The sequence below is a fragment of the Drosophila santomea genome, chromosome 2R, assembly GCF_016746245.2.
Source record: "Drosophila santomea strain STO CAGO 1482 chromosome 2R, Prin_Dsan_1.1, whole genome shotgun sequence".
Lineage (NCBI taxonomy): Eukaryota > Metazoa > Arthropoda > Insecta > Diptera > Drosophilidae > Drosophila > Drosophila santomea.
This window is the reverse complement of record NC_053017.2, coordinates 15102357-15123006: the sequence shown is the minus strand read 5'-3', so window position 1 is coordinate 15123006 and position 20650 is coordinate 15102357. Positions and strand designations below refer to the sequence as shown.

General features: G+C 40.0%; 1 protein-coding gene, 1 long non-coding RNA gene and 3 other non-coding genes across 9 annotated transcripts; 4 read left to right on the top strand and 1 right to left on the bottom strand.

Moving 5' to 3' along the window:
* The first annotated feature begins 7 nt into the window (after positions 1 to 7).
* On the top strand, positions 8 to 4564 carry LOC120444336. 4 transcript variants are annotated; one of them, XR_005615657.1, is made up of 18 exons: positions 8 to 135; positions 328 to 422; positions 846 to 889; positions 1097 to 1140; positions 1328 to 1396; positions 1595 to 1646; positions 1841 to 1919; positions 2118 to 2169; positions 2354 to 2416; positions 2599 to 2650; positions 2843 to 2894; positions 3085 to 3146; positions 3318 to 3367; positions 3540 to 3587; positions 3764 to 3815; positions 4000 to 4068; positions 4241 to 4281; positions 4459 to 4564. It is a non-coding gene; the product is annotated as an uncharacterized LOC120444336 (long non-coding RNA). The 4 variants fall into 4 exon arrangements; XR_005615655.1 differs by having other exon boundaries at positions 328 to 427; XR_005615658.1 differs by lacking the exon at positions 1097 to 1140 and having other exon boundaries at positions 328 to 427.
* LOC120447285 lies at positions 2682 to 2766 on the top strand. The gene has a single exon (XR_005615959.1). It is a non-coding gene; the product is annotated as a small nucleolar RNA R38 (small nucleolar RNA).
* Positions 2930 to 3012, top strand: LOC120447287. Its single transcript, XR_005615961.1, has one exon. It is a non-coding gene; the product is annotated as a small nucleolar RNA R38 (small nucleolar RNA).
* Positions 4097 to 4177, top strand: LOC120447286. Its single transcript, XR_005615960.1, has one exon. It is a non-coding gene; the product is annotated as a small nucleolar RNA R38 (small nucleolar RNA).
* LOC120444335 (protein FAM13A) lies at positions 4550 to 20633 on the bottom strand. Of its 2 annotated transcripts, XM_039623894.2 has the most exons (4): positions 20461 to 20633; positions 16980 to 19059; positions 7536 to 9230; positions 4550 to 6377 (listed from the first exon to the last, which is right to left on the bottom strand). In XM_039623894.2, the coding sequence occupies exons 3-4, from the start codon at positions 9222 to 9224 to the stop codon at positions 5664 to 5666; spliced, it is 2403 nt and encodes an 800-aa protein (XP_039479828.1). In that variant the 5' UTR covers positions 9225 to 9230; positions 16980 to 19059; positions 20461 to 20633; the 3' UTR covers positions 4550 to 5663. The 2 variants fall into 2 exon arrangements, with proteins under 2 accessions (XP_039479828.1, XP_039479826.1); XM_039623892.1 differs by lacking the exons at positions 16980 to 19059; positions 20461 to 20633 and adding an exon at positions 9818 to 10315.
* Positions 20634 to 20650: the final 17 nt, after the last annotated feature.

Sequence of the window (20650 nt, the reverse complement as noted above, 5' to 3'; positions counted from 1 at the left end):
GGCTAGATAAATTAAGTAATTTTTCAGAATCGTTATATGGTCACATTGCCACGTGCATTCTTTCACTTCTTTTTTTCACTCAAAATGGACGGTCGAGTTTTCTGCTTAGATTCTCAACTAAAATTTAATAAAATGGTAAGCTAACGTTGCATTATTGTGTGTTGGTGTATTAAAAAGGCAGATGGCTTAAATGATGATTATATACGTACCGCCCCAGTCTGAAGAGACGTGTTGATTCGGTTATTTTTACTGATAGAAAAAGCCACAAGTTGCCGACTGATTTAGTGATAAATTTAGAATATACTTATATTGTTCTTTAATTTACAGGATGATGTGCGGTAGCAGGAACAATCTCTGAAAATAGCAATGGAAAAGAACAATTTACATGGTTTTCTACCACATTTATCTACACGTGTCCAAAAGTAAGGTTAGTTTTGACTTGAAATTATTTGAACTTCTCGTAACTATAGTTTGCAATAGTATTATGCTCCATTTGAAATTCAGCGGTACAGTATCATATCCAAGGAAATAAGAAAAAAATATGTACCTTGGGTCCATGAAATTCCACGTGGTTATTTCTTCGAATTCCAGAGATTCGCCATTTAGAAAGATGAATTTTTGGAAGAACTGTACTAGTTGACTAAGCATATTCATATTGTAAACTATTGTTGCTTGATATCTTTTATAACTGAATGATGAAACATTTACCCAGCTCGCTTTGATATTCAATGAAGAGAACTGTTCCATATACAACGCAAAACTAAACTGCTGACTTTTTAAATTTACGATAAGCTATGCGTTATTTGTTTATATATTTATTAACATGGTTGTGTTTCTATTTGCAGATTCCATTTGAAAGTGTATTAAAATGCACATGGCTTACGAGAAGGTGGGTTTTCATACACTTAAATAGTTATGGTTGCTTGATGTCTTTTATAACTGAATGATGAAACATTTACCCAGCTCGCTTTGATATTCAATGAAGAGAACTGTTCCATATACAACGCAAAACTAAACTGCTGACTTTTTAAATTTACGATAAGCTATGCGTTATTTGTTTATATATTTATTAACATGGTTGTGTTTCTATTTGCAGATTTCATTTGAAAGTGTATTAAAATGCACATGGCTTACGAGAAGGTGGGTTTTCATACAGTTTAATAGTTAAAAACTTGTAAATGATGATTTATTATTATTTGCTACTCTTGAAGAGCTTTGATGAATACTTACACCTTACAACCTGATGTAAAATTTAAAAACGAAAGTCTCATCAAGAATGAATTTGTTTTTTTAATGCTCTAAAAATATTTTATGTATATTTTTGCAGATAGACGGAAGCAAAATAAGATAAGCAGAATTAAGTGCTCACGAATGCCTGAGAAATGGAAAAGTTTAGGTAATAACATTATTATATTATTCGCGATATACTTTTTGTATGATGAAACATTTACCCAGCTCGCTTTGATATTTTATGAAGAGAACTGTTCCATATTCAACGCAAAAATAACTTGCTGACTTTAATTAAACTAGATGAGATCTAATTAACTGTTTTTACCTAAATATTAATGTTTAAAATATTGCATTATATTTCCAGAACTAAATTCAGAGATCTTGGTTGGACTGCTTAACAATAATGGGCACATCAGGTAATTAGAATTATACAGTGAAATTACATTTATATATTTGTATGATGAAACATTTACCCAGCTCGCTTTGATTTTCTATGAAGAAAACTGTTCCATATCCAACGCAAAACTTAAATTGCTGACTTTTATCATACACTTATAAATGTGATTTTTCTAAACGCCTATTACAGTATGCTTTCTTAATATATTTACAGAAAATGGTTAACAAAACTCCAAATTGTTTCCAATCGACCGAATTATGCAATCCACTAAAACATCTGGATCTCTTCTCAGGTGTGTATTAAGTTATTTTAGGTTAACTAGCTAAACGTGAAAATGATGATTTATTATTATTTGCTACTCTTGAAGAGCCTTGATGAATACTTACACCTTAGAAACTGAGACAATTCTATATTTACAAGTGTTAAATCATCGCAAATTCACACATTCAGTATTACTTTATTATTCTGTTTTTTTTTATTATTTTTATAGAACAATGGCTACCAATGGAAACTAGAAATGCATACGAATTCGGGATTATAAGGTAATTTAAAAGAAGATTTACGAACATTTTTAACAATATGATGAAACATTTACCCAGCTCGCTTTGATATTCAATGAAGAAAACTGTTCCATATCCAACGCAAAACTAAAATGCTGATTTAAATCATCCATGAATTATTTTCATCCTTTACGAGTAGTTTTTAAAACTAATTTTATCTTTTCAGAAATATCTTGTTCTCTCGTTGTATTGCACTCGAAAAATCGTTTTTCGGCTATGTAGTTTGACGGTAAGTAATTTATCTGTAGTGTAGAAATATTATATGTTCTTATACTGTGATGTCAAACCAATAGACAAGCATATAACCGAACAATCGTGTTGATTTTCACCTGACTGAGCTTAGCAAAGCATTATCATTAATTTAAATCAAATTGGTCAACATAAACTAAAGTGCTTTAATTTATTTTTCAGGCAAAGAAAGGAGAAATGCGTCAATATCATCATTAAATATCATCAAAAATTGGTAGGCATATAACTAAATCAAAAGACTTCATATGTGCAATGATGAACAACTTATTTAAGAAAAAACAGTTATCCCTGTCATAAAAATAATTGATGATAAAAGTTGCTGATTCATATATGAAACTCTTCTTAATAGTAACTGCTTTTATTAGACTTAAATTAATGAAATTAATTAATGTATTTATTCTTACAGATATCTGCGCACTAAATCAATCAAGTTTTAAGGAATTTAGGTGATTAAAAAGGTCAGTTCTTACTTTTTGCTATCTACTAAGAAATTTCCTTTGTGATGAACATCTTTTTAAAGTCAAACAGTTATCCCTGTCATAAAAATAATTGATGATACAATAATCTGACACACTAGCTTTTTACGTGTATCTTTTCTATATCTATGTCTATCATATGACTAAAAAAAAACTATTTTCTTTATTTCAGATTCGCATAGATGCCAAAATTCCAAATTATACCCAGTGAAGGATGTCTTAAAAAGTTTTAAGGTAGGCCACCTTTCCAATACAATTTTTGACCATTTATTTTTTATGATGACTTCGTATACCGCCCCAGTCGGAGAAATTATGTCGATTCGGAATTACCTGATACCTAAATTCTTAAATATATTTGTCGTTTGATAGATCTGTTTGCTAAAACCTTTTTCTTTTTTCTTACAGATATTCACATTTTCTGAAGTACACAAATAGCATTTGATTTTTAGTACAAGGTATGTTTTATATCAATCAATCTTTAACTATACTTTTATTTTTGTGATGATTTCGTATACCGCCCCAGTCGGAGAAATTATGTCGATTCGGAATTACCTGATACCTAAATTCTTAAATATATTTGTCGTTTGATAGATCTGTTTGCTAAAACCTTTTTCTTTTTTCTTACAGATTCACATTTTCTGAAGTACACAAATAGCATTTGATTTTTAGTACAAGGTATGTTTTATATCAATCAATCTTTAACTATACTTTTATTTTTGTGATGATTTCGTATACCGCCCCAGTCGGAGAAATTATGTCGATTCGGAATTACCTGATACCTAAATTCTTATATATATTTGTTGTTCTTTGATAGATCTGTTTGCTAAAACCTTTTTCTATTATTCTTACAGATATCTCAGGATAGCCAGTGGAACAGAATATTTACGCTTCAACCTTATTAAGGTGTGTATTAAAAATGGATTCCTAAAATGTATCTAAAATTTCTGATGACAAACCAATAGACAAGCATATACCTGAATTCACGTGTGTTGCTACCTTTTTCGACTGAACTAGACCAATATTATTAACTGTGCCAAATCAATTACCCGAACCCAACATTAATCAAAACTTTATTTTCATGTTTTAGGCTTCACCATTCATTGGAACGATCTTATAGAGTGGCTAAAAGATCCATGAACGAAGAAATGCTCAAAAGGTATGTAAATTAAAAAATAAAATGAAACTTTTATGTTATGATGAACACATTATTTAAACAGTTATCCCTGTCATAAAAATAATTGATGATAAATTCAGCTGACATAAATTCGCCAGTCGCGAAAGCTAAACACTCGACATTTGTTTAATATCCACTTTATCTTCCCTTCTAGGCTACCTGGCTTCTGGCTTTGTGAATCAGCTGAACTTTGTGGTAAGTATTTTTTTTATTTCTTGCCAGGTTATCATTTTTTCTTGATGAAAACCTAGACAAGCATATAGCTGAATTTCTCTGTCGATAACACACGTGACTGATCAGTCACATTTATTTCCATCAATATGATTAAAGCTTAAGTACAGAAACTAATTTCTATCTTATCTGTTTTTGCAGGTATCATGAGGATTGCGAAGATAAAAGACCTCATTCTGAACTCTGAAAACCAAACTGTTGTAGTCATTTAAAGAAATAAAAACTCAAGAGATACTGTTTAATATAACGTGATATATTTTATTTTGCATTACAAATTATGTATAGACATTCAATCGCTTCAGTTAGCTGGGAGATAATTGTAACGCTCTGCCTTCCACATTGGCCCAAATCAGCGGGCTGCATATAAGAATATTGAGTTTGTAAATGTTGAGTCCTATACGTGTATATATTTTTTTGCTTTGGATGTTCGTATATGTAAACATGTAAATATAAGTGTACGTGGTTCAAATTCACGTTACATATGTGTTTGCATGGCCAGGGCCTTACATTCCTCATCATTGTAAATATAATATATATATATATGTATATTCATATACTGTATGCGTTGGTTAGGGGGCGCGAGCATACACGTTCAAAAAACCCAATTGCTTGTTGCACAAAAATCTTTACTTGATCATCTAAACTTAACTTCCGCTTTCAACGCCCTCAAATGCTTGGATGTTTTTGGATTTTTCGCGTGTGAACGCGTGCCATTTGCACACTGAAACATTTAATGGAAAGCACAACTAAAATGCCTGGTATTTTGGTTAATAGGTTGATAGTGTTTGCATATCGATATAAAATGTTCAATTCTACTAGACAACATTTATAAAGTTTAGCTATTATTTGATTTGCGGTTTCAACGTGTCCCTCTTATAGATCGTTTAAAACTATAGCTAATCAAATAATGTGTGCTCCCCGTTTTAGAAGTGGGACAAATCAGGCAAAGTCATTTTTTAACATCAATGACGATTTACACAGAACACAAAAGGGGAGTTCGAAAATATATTGCAGATTTTTTAGTTACACTTAGATATCAATTCCGTGCAGGAGTCCGAATAAAATGGAGATGGGGCTGAATCGAATGTCTTGCGTTTACTTTCTCAATCACTTCTTTTTGTCTCGTAAAATTTAATTACAATTTTTATTACAATTACTCAATAGATGTTTTCAAAAAACAATAAGGAATCAACAATATTCATAAAATGTATCATTATAGAATATATGGTAAATATAAGTCTAAAAACTACATGTAATTTGTATAGATCTAGATCTGTATTTGTTTGGTTGGGTATGAAATAAATAGTTTTGCATGCGTGGATGAATGGAAGTAGGATATCTGTAGCTTAATGCCCAATATGCTTCTTGATCAGGGCCTGCAGTAGCCGTACCTTGGCCTTCTTCTCCTTGTACTGGGCGTAGGTTTCCGTCTCCAGTGAACGACGATCCTGCTTGAGCATCTTCCGTCCATTCTGCTCCTCAAACAGCGACTCGTACTCCCGAATGGTGGACTTCAGCAGGGATTTCTCATCGCGGGCACGATCCAGCTGCTCCCACAGTTGGTCCACACTCAGTGCGGCGATGTTCTCGCTGGCGGCCTGGTTCTCCTGGCTTGTGGCCGAGTTCCCCGTTGCCGGACCCGTCAACGTGGTGGTGGTCGTCGTCGACTCGTCGGAGGAAGCATTCTGGGTAAGAGTATTGGGGGCATTGGAGTCGCTGGGCGAGTTGGTGGTCTCTGTGCTGTTGTTCGATGAATACTGCAGCGGAGTGGAAGTGGCCTCAAACACCATAGCCTCGTGCTCGAGGATTGTGGGCAACTCGGGTATCCCGGTGCCCGCTCCAAACATCACGGTACGCGACACCAGACGCTTCAGCTGCCGGTAGCGATCGTAGAGTGGGCGGGCGGCATCGCGCTCCTCCTTGGTGATGGGATGACCATAGAGGCTCTCAAAGTACAGCAGTCCATGCTGCACGGCGCTCTTCTCCTGCACCAGTTGGTCGGCATTCAGATCCTCCAGCTGCTCGGAGCGATGGCCATTCACGCGTTTCTCGTTCAGATTCTGCAAGTTAAAGATAGACATTAGTAAATGAACTTCTCATTTGTGTTATATGACAACTGCTGATTGGATACAAAACGATAAAAAGCTAGCAATGAGTGGAGCAGAAGCCGGTTGTTAACTGATAAATACCACCCACATTTGTAAACAAGACAGTTAATCAGTGGGCCAAGGTATTAACCACTTTTGATTTGTTTATGATAGACTGGCGATGAGCAAGCCACAATGGCAGACACTTAAAATTGAATGGAAGTTGCCAGAGCGCCAAATGAAAATAGAAACAAGTGCGGAATATATCCGTATTGTAAACAAATTATACATATGCACTGCTGACATTACAGTATAACAATATATAGTACATATGGCCAAGCACTTGGATGGCTGCTCTTTCGGCATTTTCCCATTTCACATTTCCCATCACCAAAGCCAATCACTTTGTTTTCTTGGCAGAAATTCAATTTCGCACGGACTTCTTTGGGCAAAATGTTTGTCTGCCGCGCTCTATGACAAATGTATCATTAATTTGTCAATATTGAGAATGTGGAGGCTTGTCTGCACTCATAGGGTATATGTGTATAAATAGATACTCATTATAATGTGAAAGAAACAACCTAATTTGGAATGCGCGATTTTGGTCAGTCCCAGTGAAACCATAGGAACGCCAAGAAAATAATTGAATATTTTGCTTATATAAAAGCCAAAGGCAAATGCCCGTTATATAAGTATCTTAAAATGATATTTTCGCTCAAAAAAACTCAAAATGTTATTGCAAAACCCTTTTAGCGAGGAATTGGTTAAACTGTTTACACTCCCTATTCTATTCCCCTTAAAAACTCTCTGACAGGGAATAAAAATTCGCTGAACCGCGAAATGTATCTTCATATTCTAGTCAAAACAACATGTTGTTTTCGAAAAATGTGTACCAAGTGCCTTTCGAGAATGGGGCAAGATCAAAGTTATTGCCAAATTGCTAAACATGTCACCGCAGACGGCTGTCGAGGCAATCTGCGTATAATATATGATATCTGCCTATTGTATATACATTGTATATATATGTGGAAATGTTTCTGACGTCAGCTCCACTTGCTAATTGTCATAAAATATTTCGTGTCTCGTGATTTTGCAGAGCGACGGATGGCCGCTAAAGGAGATTTCTATTACCTGTTCGATTTCAGCGAGGGTGGCCTTCATGCGCTCCAGCTTCTTGGCGACCTCCTGGCCACCGATGCCGGCGCCACCGCCGCTGCCCACCTTCAGACCCAGAGCTGCGATGGGATCAGTCTTGAGCTCGTGCCGTTCCTTGCGCAGCTTGCTCAACTCCGCCAGGGCGTTTTTCATGTACTTGTCGTTCAGCCGCTCCGCCTGAGATGGCCGGTAGCCCAGGCGCTGCTCCAGTGACTCCTCCAGCTGGACCAGTTTCTTCTTCAGCACGGTCACTCGCCTGTTGATGGCCTTCACTCGATCCTCGGGCGTTTGAAATGCCCCCATCATGGCGGGCAACACTTGTTGCATAACATCGCGGGTGCGCATATTCTCCAGCGAACTGAACGCTCGCACTGCATCCATGGGCTCCAGGCAGCAGTCCATGTCGGTGATGTCCGAGTGCAGCTGCACGGTGGCTGCCTGCTTGGGCAACTGCTGTGGATATGGCATGACCTTGGCCAGCTTAGCGGCTGCATCCAGATTGCCACCGATATGTGGTCGGGAGTGGGCGTATCTCCGGCTCAGGATGGGCGCCGGTTCATCGCCACGCTCCCAGGGCAGGGACTCTTGCGCGGAGGTGAGATCCAGGCTCTGCTGCTGCCTCTGAGGTTTGGCTTTAATGGGCGCGGGGGCATTGGAGGTGGGCGTGCTGTCATCGCTGCCCGCCGAGGAGCTGGTGGTGGGTGTGGGGGAAATACTGGCGCTCCTCTTCGACTGCAGCTCCTTTTGCTGCTGATGGAAGTCTATCAAGTTGTTGTCGTTGTGATCTGCAGCGGACTGCATTGGTTGCGTTTGATTCTGCTGCTGTTTCCTGCTGCTGATGAAACCTCTGCGTTCGTACTTCAAAGCCGACAAGTCGTACTTGTAGGCGCTTTGCTCATCCCGTCGGGATGATGGCAGATACTTGGAGCCACTGCCTCCGCCGCCCTTCTTGGCCACCCCAGACTTGCGCACCGGCGGCTGGCGGGATTTGCAGAAACGCTCACTGCTTCGTCGCCTTTCGTGCTCGCACTCGGAGTCATCGCTAGCCTCCTTGGGTGGCTGGCGAGCAGGACTTGTCTCCAGACGTGGACGCTCCTTGGCTGCTTCGCCTGTCGGCAGGTTCGCCAACGAGGCATTGTTCTCGCCCAGCTCGGAGCATTCCTCCTGCTCCCGTTCGAACTCCTGCCGATAGTTGGCGTAACTGGCCGTGCGTTTGAAATCCTCGGAAGAAACTCGGCGAATAACCTCACACTGCGCCTCCAGAAGATTGGCCGCCACTTGGGCCGTGGAAGAAACGATGGCCGTCGGTTCTGTGAGCAGCTCCTCGCTGTTGCTGCGCTGCAGCTTTCGATCCTGGCCAAAGGCCGAGTTGCTGTCCAGGCGCTCCTTGCGCTTGCGCGATGACTTCTGCCATTCCAGAGCCGGATGAATGATCTCCGGCAGGTAGGTGGAATTGAAGCCGCTGTTCAGGTGGCTCTTGTCCGTGCCCGTCGGCGTTGGCTTCTCCGGACTGCAGACCACCTCATGCCGGTCAGCGGGATTCGAGGACGACGAGGATGATGACGATGATGAGGATGCTTCACTGCCGCACGAAGCCGTCGACGATGATGAACCAGTGAGACGACTCAGGTCGTCTTCGTTCAGCCCAGTTGTGGGATGGCGCATGCCGCACTATTGAAAAAAAGGTAGAGAGAAAAGGAGAAACACAATGAGATAATGAGAAAATCCATCAGAGTTCCGTGACGAGCTTAAGCTTAAATTATAAATAATTAAACAGCCCGCGAAATGTCGTTTCCCTGGCACAATTAAGTGGGTTAATAAGTGGCCGGCACACCGTGTCGTATGAGTAATATTCTAGTCAACACATTTCTTTCTGCCTCGTCATGAACCATCGTCAAAATAATTGTTAATGAGGGCGTTCATCAAACTATAATAAAATATCCAGTTTATATATCCAGTTTATATAACACGACGATTAAATAAAATATTTATTTTAGTTGCTTTCAAAATTCGTGTTTTATAAAATCAAGATATAATAAAAAAATTTTATAAATTTCAAAACTGATTTTTAAGAGTATAGGAGTTTATGGAAATGTACTAATTACCGGTTATGCCTTTATTTCATTTTTATCAATCAACTTTTTCGATTTGATTTATATAATAAAGTGATTAAATTTGGACAGAAAATTGATAAGCGCGTTATTTCATCGGAAATGTTAATATAAAATAAGAATAACTTAATAATATGTAAAATTTACCAGAATATATGTTATAATCCTGGGTGTCATCTTGCTTGGCTAATCTCTACTTTAATCAGTCTAACTAGATTAATTATCACAATTGATTTACTACAGTTCACGTTGAGCTTTGATCACAAGCGTTTGATTTGAATAGACTTTTGTTGAGCGAATAAAAGTTATAATAAAAATGTCAACGCCTTAAATCTCGCTTAATAAATTTCAATAAACACTAATTGAAATTTTCTTTTCACGTTCTTTTCTTTGTATTTTCTGTCTGCCTTTTTTAATGTGTTCAAGTGTTTCAGCCGTTTCTGAGGTCTGCAGTTTATCAATAATTCACATGTTGTAGGTTGCTGTTCAGTTATTACAAGACTCGCGATTTTCCGCGATGATAATGATAATGCTGTTTCCAGTTCTCTAAACAGTGTTTTCTTTAAGAATCGTTTGCTTTTTGGCTCGGACACAGCCGAGCAAAAATATTGGAGGAGGTAACGTTCTCAGCGTTGCTTTCTTTGGGCGCACCGAATCACTATTAAGCCCATACCGCTCCGACCTCGCGAATTATATGCGAAAATCCCGCGAGAGCGGCCAAGAGCCAAGATATAGCGAGAGAGTGCGCCCGCGCAGTGATATAGTTCCCCGATCCTATACCACACGATCCCATACGATACGATACGATCCAAAACCGATCGATCGGGGAAACAGCAGCAGTGAGAGGGCCGCCAAAAGGTGCGAAAGCTTTGGTAAACAACACTCGCGAATGCTAACAAGACCAACAGGAGACACTTTTATCGGGTCCACCATTACCTTCCTTATCAGGGGGGTACAAGTGGTACATAGGCGGGGTGCGAAAGGTTCGCCGGAGGGTTAAAAATAAATCTGGTCCGCTAATTAGCAGCAGCTCTAGACTATATGGCCGCATTGATGGGGTGAATTAATTTATGCACTTGTTTACGCCCTCGGCAACACGAGAAGCGCGCTTCCGTCGAGTATATAAATGTCCAAAACCGATCGATCGATCGATTGATTGATCGCATCGAGCAAACGGACTGATTTGGTGGATCCGAGGCCAAAGACAGGTAGCTGTAGCGGGAAATAATCACAGAAATATGTGCAGGGGCACAAATGCGATCGAAATGCGAGTGCGAAACGCGAAAAGCAAATTTCAAGTGCAATGTCACGACGTGTGTACGAGCGAGTACAAATATATATAAATTAAAACAGCTGCGCGGCGTGCGAGCTGGAATTCTCTGAGTCACTATCCTCTAGGCTAACCAAATATCGGAGCATCTTCGGTCAACCGCCCGATCCCAAACGGAACGCACCAATTAAGATCCACGCGCCCTACGGTGACGTCAATGGCGAACGTGATCGAGTTCAGTCGCAAAACGAGAGACAGAACATCTCGAATCTATGAGATTCGCCTTGTAACGCAGCAAACATTTATATTGAGCATCCACCCACAAATTTAAAAGCACGAGAAATGTTAACACGGCGTATGGGTAATAAACTTTACAGCCACAACTTGGCTGCCACATTAAAAAGAAGTTACTATTTATGGATTTGTTGGTTACATACATAGCTTAATGAAATAATAACAAATGGAAACAACAATTAACAAATCTGTAAATAAAAGAGTGGCGCGTGCAAAGCATTTCCAATTGGCATGTCCATTAAAGAAGGGTCTTCGGTCTTTATCAAATTAATTAGACTGCTTAAAAACCTGCGGCGGAAAGGGGAATTAGTTTTGGGGATTTTCGGAGGCGAATAGATAGGGACAGGTGAAAGCCTGTCGCCTGACACCTTATAATGGATAATGAATTGGACTTCAATCGCACAGGTGTCTGGTTTGTTGATTCTGGGATTAAAGCACAATGGCATTCGTTTCAAGCCACAATAAAAATGATTGGAAATCATAGAAATAACATATGAATGTTCTCTATGGGGTCATAAATACGACTACTTCTAGCTGGACAATGGGTTGAATGGAATTGTACCATTTACTCATCGGAACTGGAAGTCTGGAAGTCTCTGTCATTATGATTTTCTTCTATGGAATTGTTTATGCAATAAAACGGTTTAGTAATTGTTTACAGACTAGCGACCGCACAAGTGCATGACTCAAAAGCTCCGTCAAAAGGTCGAAACGGATAACCATCCAATCCAATCCAATCCACATTCAATCCACTTACCCAAACAGTCACAAGTAACAGCTGACACGAGCCCACAAATGAATTGGCATGTATTTAGATATAGATAGCGCATAAGCAGGTGATATGGGCCAGATTCCCACCTCTTAACCAGACATTCTCGATAAGAGTCCGTCATGAACTATTTATGGACAGCAGACGATTATAGTCTAAGTGGTTTGGGAACAAAATCAGCTCGGCCATAATAATTCTATAAACCTGATAGTCTGATAGTCCGAATGAGCAAAATATAAGTTCTGATAAACTATTTAAAATTTAAGCCAATTAATTTCTTAATAATATATACTCTAAATAGAATATATTGCTTCCTTCACATAAACTAATTACATGATGTACCTTTGAATTGATTAGCCAAAGAGAAGAAAACTCAAAGGTAATTTCATCCAAAGTAAGATTTAGACGCTTCTCAATTGTTTTCAAAGAGTTCCGCCAGGAAGCCCATAAATTAACCTAATCCCCCGCCCAACGCCGCCGCCCCGAAGGTCGCGCAGCCCACTTCTTTAAAGAGCCACGCGCCGAAATCAATATGTTTACCGCCCAAAATGGTACGAAAACAAAGTCATGGGTACAATAGCATGTGGATTTATGGGGGCTTTGTTTCCTGGTTCTGCCCCGCCTGGTGGTGGCAACCATGAGCACCGCAGCCTCGCGGCTCCAGCGGTGAAACGTCAGAGTCGCCTCACACTGCGTTGCTAAAATTGGCCCACGCGGCGTATGCGCAATTTGAGGCTAAACGAAATGCGAACCATGAGATGTGAGATTTGGGCATTTTAACAAGCCCGTGCGAATATTTGTGGCCGTCGCGAGTGGCCGATTACTCGAGTACAAATATTGAAAAGCCATTTTCACCGGCTGATAAGTCGGATTTACCTGGTAACCAGGCTAATATCTTCAAAAATAACAACAGCCTCAGACTGCCCAGCGCCGGCTGAAACCGGAATCAAACCGGTGACTGCAGGTCGGACACCACACACACATTGCTCTCCTCTAGACTTCCATTGAGAGGTTTTAGGTCTCCACTTTGGCATCGAGTGGGTAAACAGTGTTAGCGTAATTGTGTTTTTGATATGGTCAGGGGGCTCTCACGATAATAAGTACGGTATGGTATGCGGTGTTGACATTTCATCCGTGCGAGTGGTTCGGCAATTCGGCAACCGAATCGTAAACAAAACGCTAGTCCTCGTCAGTTTTTATAGCGTGTCCATCAATTTAATGGTATGAGGCAATTGAATTTGGATTTGAATACTATCCAAACTTAATCATTCATTACTTTAAGAGGGTTTTTTACTATGAGAGTATAGTTCTGGGAATGTTTTGTCTTGGGTGTTGTTATTTTAAACAGCTTGCTTCAAGTTGTAGTAATTACAATTAGGCAATCACAGATGTTATACATTTTATTGGGTACTTTTTGCTGGCTTCCGAATGAGTCACTATCTGTGCACCCACTGCAATCACAGTTCAGAAAATTCCACCAACCAAAGACCAGGCCGGAAAAGTCCCATTGAAATTGGGAAATGGAATGCCAAGCTGGCGAGTCTTGAAAAAGATATCCGTTGCACATAGCTGACAGCACGTACTCGCCCTCAATGGATACAATTGTGAGTATATAATTGAACGACAATTAATCACACCGATTAGATAAGGGGAAGCCGATTCACACAAACTGATAGCAAATTTAATTTATGTACTGCCACTGGAATTTCAAGCAGGCATCTCAAGTGGCCAGACATGATCATAATATGTGGCCCATCGATCTGAAACTAAGGAAACGCGTTTCTATTTTTGCCAAGTTCTATTTTTGCGACTCCGGCAAAACGTAACTTTCCACAGCAAATGGCATCAATCACGGCTATATCGACTAAACAAGTCACTATTTCGACTTCTCCCCCCAAAATCGGTTAATGTCAGTCACGTGTTTTTTCGAGTTTTTCGGCTGCAAATCCAAAGATTGCGCAACTTCAAACGAGAACGTAGTTCAAAAAGGAACGAAGTGGGGAAAGCTTGAGACTCCCCAACAAGTTATGGGGCATTGCCAGTGGAATAATACCAGGCCCGAAACCGAAATGCAAATGCGAAGCTCGCAAAAATTTAATGAAGCGCGGCTGAAACAACAAACAGCAAAGATTAACAAAAAGTTAGCAGGAAAAGTGAACGAATATGCTAGGGGAAAATGAGAAAAACCACTTCCGAAATAAATCTAGCTAATGGCGAAAAAGTGTCCATGGGGTCAAAGTTCATATCCTTCATTTTCCCCACGTGACGTAATAACTTTATTGGCAGTCACTTGATCAGTCTCGGTGCTTGTTGTTGTTTGTGTTTTCCGTTTGGTTCCATCAATTAATTTACAAATTCCGCTTTCTGCTCTCTTTATGCGAGTCTTTTTTTTACCCGCTTTCGTTAGAATCAATCAATTTCAATTGATGAAGGCATCTGCAGTTCATAAAAAAAACATCGACAGCAATCAGAAATTTCTTTTTCCAGTTTCGTGAACTTTGCCAACTCGCATATAAATAAAATATACACAGAAGACGAAACGAAGAAAGGGGAATGCGAAGCTGGTTGCCATAATTTACGAGCTACGTTCAACTTGAACAGGTTTTTCCCATTTAATTTATTCGCACTGATTTCATTTTAATTTTAACATTTAATTTCTGATGGGACGCGATGCACGCATATCTTATTGTTTAACCAAATTCATTTTTGCATATCATTTGCTAGTTTTCCAATGGTGTCAATGGTGTCTCGCATCCAATAGAACCTCGCATCACTAGATCAGACACTCCAGCCACATGACCGAACGACCACCCGGCACAGTTGGTCACGAGACCCGCAATCCGCAATCGAGGCATGAGGCACACGACCCTGGCGGATGCATCTAATGGATGCCGCTGTGGATGCCGATTGTCTTATTCAATCGCCTTGCGGTGACTCGTGGTTTTTAATGAATGATCTGAAAAATGGGGTACGACATGATCATGTGGCTGGCAGTGGAGCCAAAAGTACTGCAGCTTTGTTGAGTTTACGACTTAAACAGTTAAGTGATTCTCACATGTTTGACTCTTAAAGCAAACAATTTGGGACACAAAAGGGTTTTTAGCTTGGCAGTTTGCTCAAAAAACTACATGAGTCCAGTTTAGTTACTAAATTAAGTAACTTTGCATGCCCATATATAAAGCATTTGTTTTTAGCTGTCTATTTTTAAACTTGTTTACCAAAGCGTTTTGCAAAAAGGTGCATAATTTCTTGCCTCTACGCTAAAAATGTAATTTGAATAGGCAGTAAACGTGCTGTTGTTACACTCTCACATGGGAATAAAGGGATTATTTTAATGAAAACAGTCCCCTGTGGTCCCTTATAATAAATCCATCCTTTGTTCTCCTGTCATACGTATAATTCCCAGCTATAGCCCCCTCCTCCTACTTCCATGATGAGAGTGGCGTTTTTGTCTGGGCAAACAGAGATCCCAGACGATAATTTTATACACATATGCCGATCAGTGGACCAGGCCGAATGCCAAATAGAAATTTAAACAATGCCAAAAATAACCGCACGATTGATTGCTTACACATTGAACTTTTCGAACAATGCCTAAAAATAGACGAAAACCGCAAAATTTGGCTAAGAACGCAAAAAAAAACTGTTTGCTAATCTGTTTAGTTTGCGCGTTAATTGAATTTTGTCGTCGGGACACAGTGGCTTCCCAAACGTGGTGCATACTTCTACCGCAGACTACAACTTAATTGGCCTATGTTCCACTATAGTCGTATATATATGAAAAACAAATTGAAACGTACACTGTCAATAAAGATGATAATTTTTTGGGTCAACATACTCGGTAAACCAATTTTCGTTGCACGCCACGAATCCCTAGGTTTGAAGGCAACGAAACCGAGGGGCCAAAAGGAAAAGCGCTAAAACGGGCAATATTATATTAACAAAACGACAAACCCGCTTGATAGCAAATAAAGCAAAAGGGGTGGGGGACACCTTTTTCGGCAGGGAAAACTTTCCGCTCAGTTGTAGTGCCCACTGTTTGTGGCATGACTCAAATTCAGTATCTGTACTATATGTAAAAAAAAACAATAAACAAAGGGCACGCAGAAACAGAAAGCAGAACACAAAGTGGATCGATTAAATGGAAATGTAATGGAAAAATCGGTAGCGCCACTAGTGAGATAACATTTTCGTGTGTCAGAGACAAAAAATGAAACTACGGATAGATACATGGCATTAAAATGGATACCAATATGTTTATCAAGGGGTCTTTTCCGCAGAAATCGCCAGCGTTTGTTCAACTTTGCGGCAGGCGTCTGAAAATATGCAATGGATCCTATTACGTTCGCTAACTTTTTCCATTGCCCTGGCCAAATGTGTTAATTTCTTTATAAGCCCCAGCGGTGGCAAAAATAAACAACGTATTATTTACCTAAATGATACACCTCGCAATTAGTTGGCAATCGTTTATGTAAATACATGTCCGGCAATTGTGGCGGACAGGTGTGAAAATAAGGGAAATTAAGACGTCCCATCGGAAATATAATGGCCTTATTTACCATATTCGATACTTTTAGAAACAATTCTCCGCTCGTTTGTTTACAAATATCGTATAACTTGAAGGGAGGGAGCGTAACATTTGGATATATTCGTTGGTAATTATGTACCCTCCAGTGCCGCGAACTGTTGATAATATATTAAATCAGAAGAGAGCAAGAGGATACTTTATTAAACACTAAAATGTTTATTAATTATTAACATAGTTGTGTGTAATAAGTGTTTTCTGCTCAATTGTGTTTCCTGCTATTGGAAATATTTCAAAGGATGCATTTGGAAGCTCACATTAAAAGATAAATACTGAAATCTTCTGCGATAAAGCCAAATAACCAAGAAAAATTTCACATATTTTAAGCCCTATTATAACTCCACTTATAATCATATGTTTAATTTTACTTAGAGATTAATGCAGTACTTACAATGCAAGCCTTAACGGACTTCCAAAGATTTCTCCCAAAGTCTTCAATCTTGCTGGTTTTTCCCCGTACGTTCGCCAGTTGCACGTCGTTTTCCGTTCGACTGGTGGTGGAAAAAGGAAACGGAGGGTGCCAAATCGAACTGAAGACCGAAGGGTGCGCGAAATCACTTGGCCCGAAGCTGAAGATACGTTTTCGAACCGGCTAGAACCGTTGGGATGCCGAGTGGTAGGATAGTCACATTGCCGTTGATTCACACGCGCACTTAAAATGGAATTGGAAGGGATGACGGAGTCCTTAGAGATAATTTAACTATTACGTTTGCTGTTGTGGCCTTTTGCTATTATTGTTAACTTTGGTATGGTAGCTAGATCTGGTTATTGTGGCTGCTGGCTGCTGGTGGTCCAGGATTTCGCAATCTCACGCAATCGCTAACGCAATCGTGCTGTTTCTTTTGGTTTTTGGGGCCCCTTGGGCTCTTGCCCGCTCACCTTTCTACTCGCTCTTGAGCTTAATTTTTTTCTTGACCTTGTAACGACGGTTGCGCTGATCTACGACAAACTCATATCGCGATCTCTGCACATTTTCGCTATCTAGACTATAGCTCAGACCCAAATGGCGTAGCACTCCTAGCGAATACGTTGTGACTGGATTTTAGTGCCGGATCGGATGCGAATTCCTTCTCTCTCGCTCTCACTCTCCCTCTCTTTCTCGATGGCAAGTTTGAGTTTCCTCCCCTTTTCTTTAGTTCGCTCCTTGCTCCTGCCTCTTTCTGGGAAGTAAAGAGGATCTCTCTGGAACTAAATGAGTTACCGACGACGACTAACGGTGAATGAGCAGGCAGAGAACACCTGTCGCACTTTTATACCACAATCGTATCCTGCGATCGCCCGTTCTCGCTGTCACTCTCTCTCAAAATTGCAGTTGCAAGTGCATTCGCAGTTACACCCACACTCTCTCGCTCGCGCTCTCGTGCTCGTTCTCGGTCCCCCCCTCTTCGGGTATGGCTGTCTCGCTCGCTCGCACACTACGGCTGCTTGAGGAAGTGAGTGGACACGAGACGGTATCTGAGCATGTGTCTTTGCGGTTTTCGGCTGCCGCTCTTTTCGGGGGCTCTTCTTCGCCTTCTTGTTCTGCCTCCTCTGCTTCTTATTTCAATCGAGAGTTTTCCCCCTTGCAACGCCGTTGTTTTCTTCTTCGTTGTTTTTGTTGTGGCTGCCGCTTTTGGCACTGGGGCAATTATGTAAAACGTTTGTGTTTGGCTTACTTTAAAAACTTAGACACAGCTTTGGAGTGCTTTTATTTCGTATTTGTTGTTTCTGTGCGTGTACTTGCAGCTTTTAGCTCTCAATTGTTGCCGTTGTTGCCGTGTGCGAGGTCATCGACGCGCATTAGCCGAAAAAAAATCGATATTTAGCACTGGTCGCACTAGATAAATTGGGTTTATGTGTTAGCTTATGGCTGCCGATTTGTCTCAATGACACATATCTACAGAAACTGGAGTTTTTTAACGCACAAACGCATATACAAATTCAATGACCGGGCCGCGAATCGAAAAAACTTTCCGCTGACTTGGACGCACGTTGTGTCGCGAGACGCAATTTTTCCAAATGGGAGCTGCACGATGTGATTTTGGAGCCCAACGAAGCGGCGCTCGCTCTTTTTATCTTTGCTCTCTGCTTCTTTTTTCTCTGTGCGCTCTCTCTTTGCGCAGACTCTTTTATGGCTGGTTTTCTTAATTCGGATTCCTTTGCATTAATTATCCAAATAGCGGTCTGATATGCGTCCTTAGGAGGTCCTTGGATGATGTTTCCTTTCGGGGGAGTTGTGAAATGGGCGTGTAAACAGGGGCGTAATGCGCTCGCGCGCTCTCTTTCCTTTTCCCTCGGCGGTACTCTTCAGATGACGATGACGTTGCAAATGAAACGGTTAACTTAGCGGCGCATCTCTCTCGCTCGCTCTCACTTGACTAAAAGCTCATTGGGTTCATTTTCATTTCGTCGAAGTGAATTTCAATTGCGAATCTCAATGAGCGAACTTATGACGGCAATTGCATACATTTTTGCATTCTGTTTATCCATAGCTGAAAATAGAAAAGTCAATTAGGACTCGCGTGAAAACCTTTGATTCCTCAAAACCCGATTGTGCAATCTATGCATGCAAAAATAAACCAACAAGTGCGGCACCAGATTGAGCAATCAAAACCAATTGGATGCAATTTACAGCTGGAAAAGCGGAGAAAGGGGTGGTGCTCAATAATGTACGGGTGTCAAGTTCTTATTCCCCCAATGAGCCCTCGAGAACTTTCGAGAAATTCCCAACACGAGAAGGTGTGGCAAAAGGGGCGGGCGGGGGTTTGCACGAAGTAAATAGTTTCTGCATTGGGCAGTTGGCAGATTTGCATTTAAATTGATGTGGCTGCGAATCATAAACAAAGTTTGATTATGCACACGAAACGAAAACAATTAAAATAGAACAGATTGTGTTCCTGGAAAGTCTGAGAAAATGCAGTAAATTTAACAGGAAGGGAAAGCAGGGAAGTTGCATTAAATGGCTGATTTGTTTACGTTACAAAAATTTTTAAAAGATTTGTACAAATATTTATACTTTTCTGCTAATATCGAGGGAACCAAATCCCGCAACCTTCAGGGACGAACGCACTTAATCAACATGCTCTATGGATTATCCTACATATATCGATGCCATCATGTTTATAATTCCAAGCCTGTAAATATGGCCATCAAATGACTAATTGATTGACGATGTCTGGCACTTAAATCCAGATGGATATTTTGCGTGCCTTAAAATATAACAAAATGAACATGCGAAATTTTCTCCATTTGCTTAAAAAGCTATATATATTTATATGACTATATATTCGCACATTAAAATGTCTTTGACGTCGCAGACAAAATTCGAAAAAAAACATTTTTTATGTTCTGTTTTATTTCGGGAAAGGAAAATAAATAAAATCAAAACAGAAACCGAAACCGAAAAAATGTAAACATTGAAAGGAAAACATGTTCCGCTTGTGTGTGTGTCTTTGCAAAAAAACCATAAAAGTCGTAAAGGTATCCTGCAGTGCCAAAAACCCCGCATCCCCCTTTTTGCACCATGCTATTCCACTTTTTTTCTCTGACACAAGTCCTTGATGCAATCGACCCAGGTGCAATAATCCCTACTCGGATGTTGTAAAGATCTACACTGGGAAATAACGAGTAAAGCAACGATAAATCTATCAAAACAACAAAATAAACTTGTATCGTTCAAAATTCATATTATGAAAAAATTTTCTTAAATCTGACAGACTATAATTTTTCTAAGTGCACACATTATCCCATGAATTTTCATCTTTAAATTTATAATACATACATGTAATTTGAAGTAAAATTAAGCAGACTGCAACAACACTACTTTTTTTCGAGTGCAGCTTTAAAGTGAATTACCCCTTTAACCAGTTGCAACATTTGTGCCCGCTATTTACCTAATTTTCGGCGGATTTTTCTGCTCTTTCGCTCTCTTGGGTATTTGTTGTTGCTGCTGACTTTCCCACACTCACTCGCACGCACACGAACACATACACGGATAGAGGAAGTGCGAACAGTGCGACAGAAAGAAAATTGTGAACCACACCGGACGAGAAACCAACATCGAATGAGCGGAAAACTAACGGG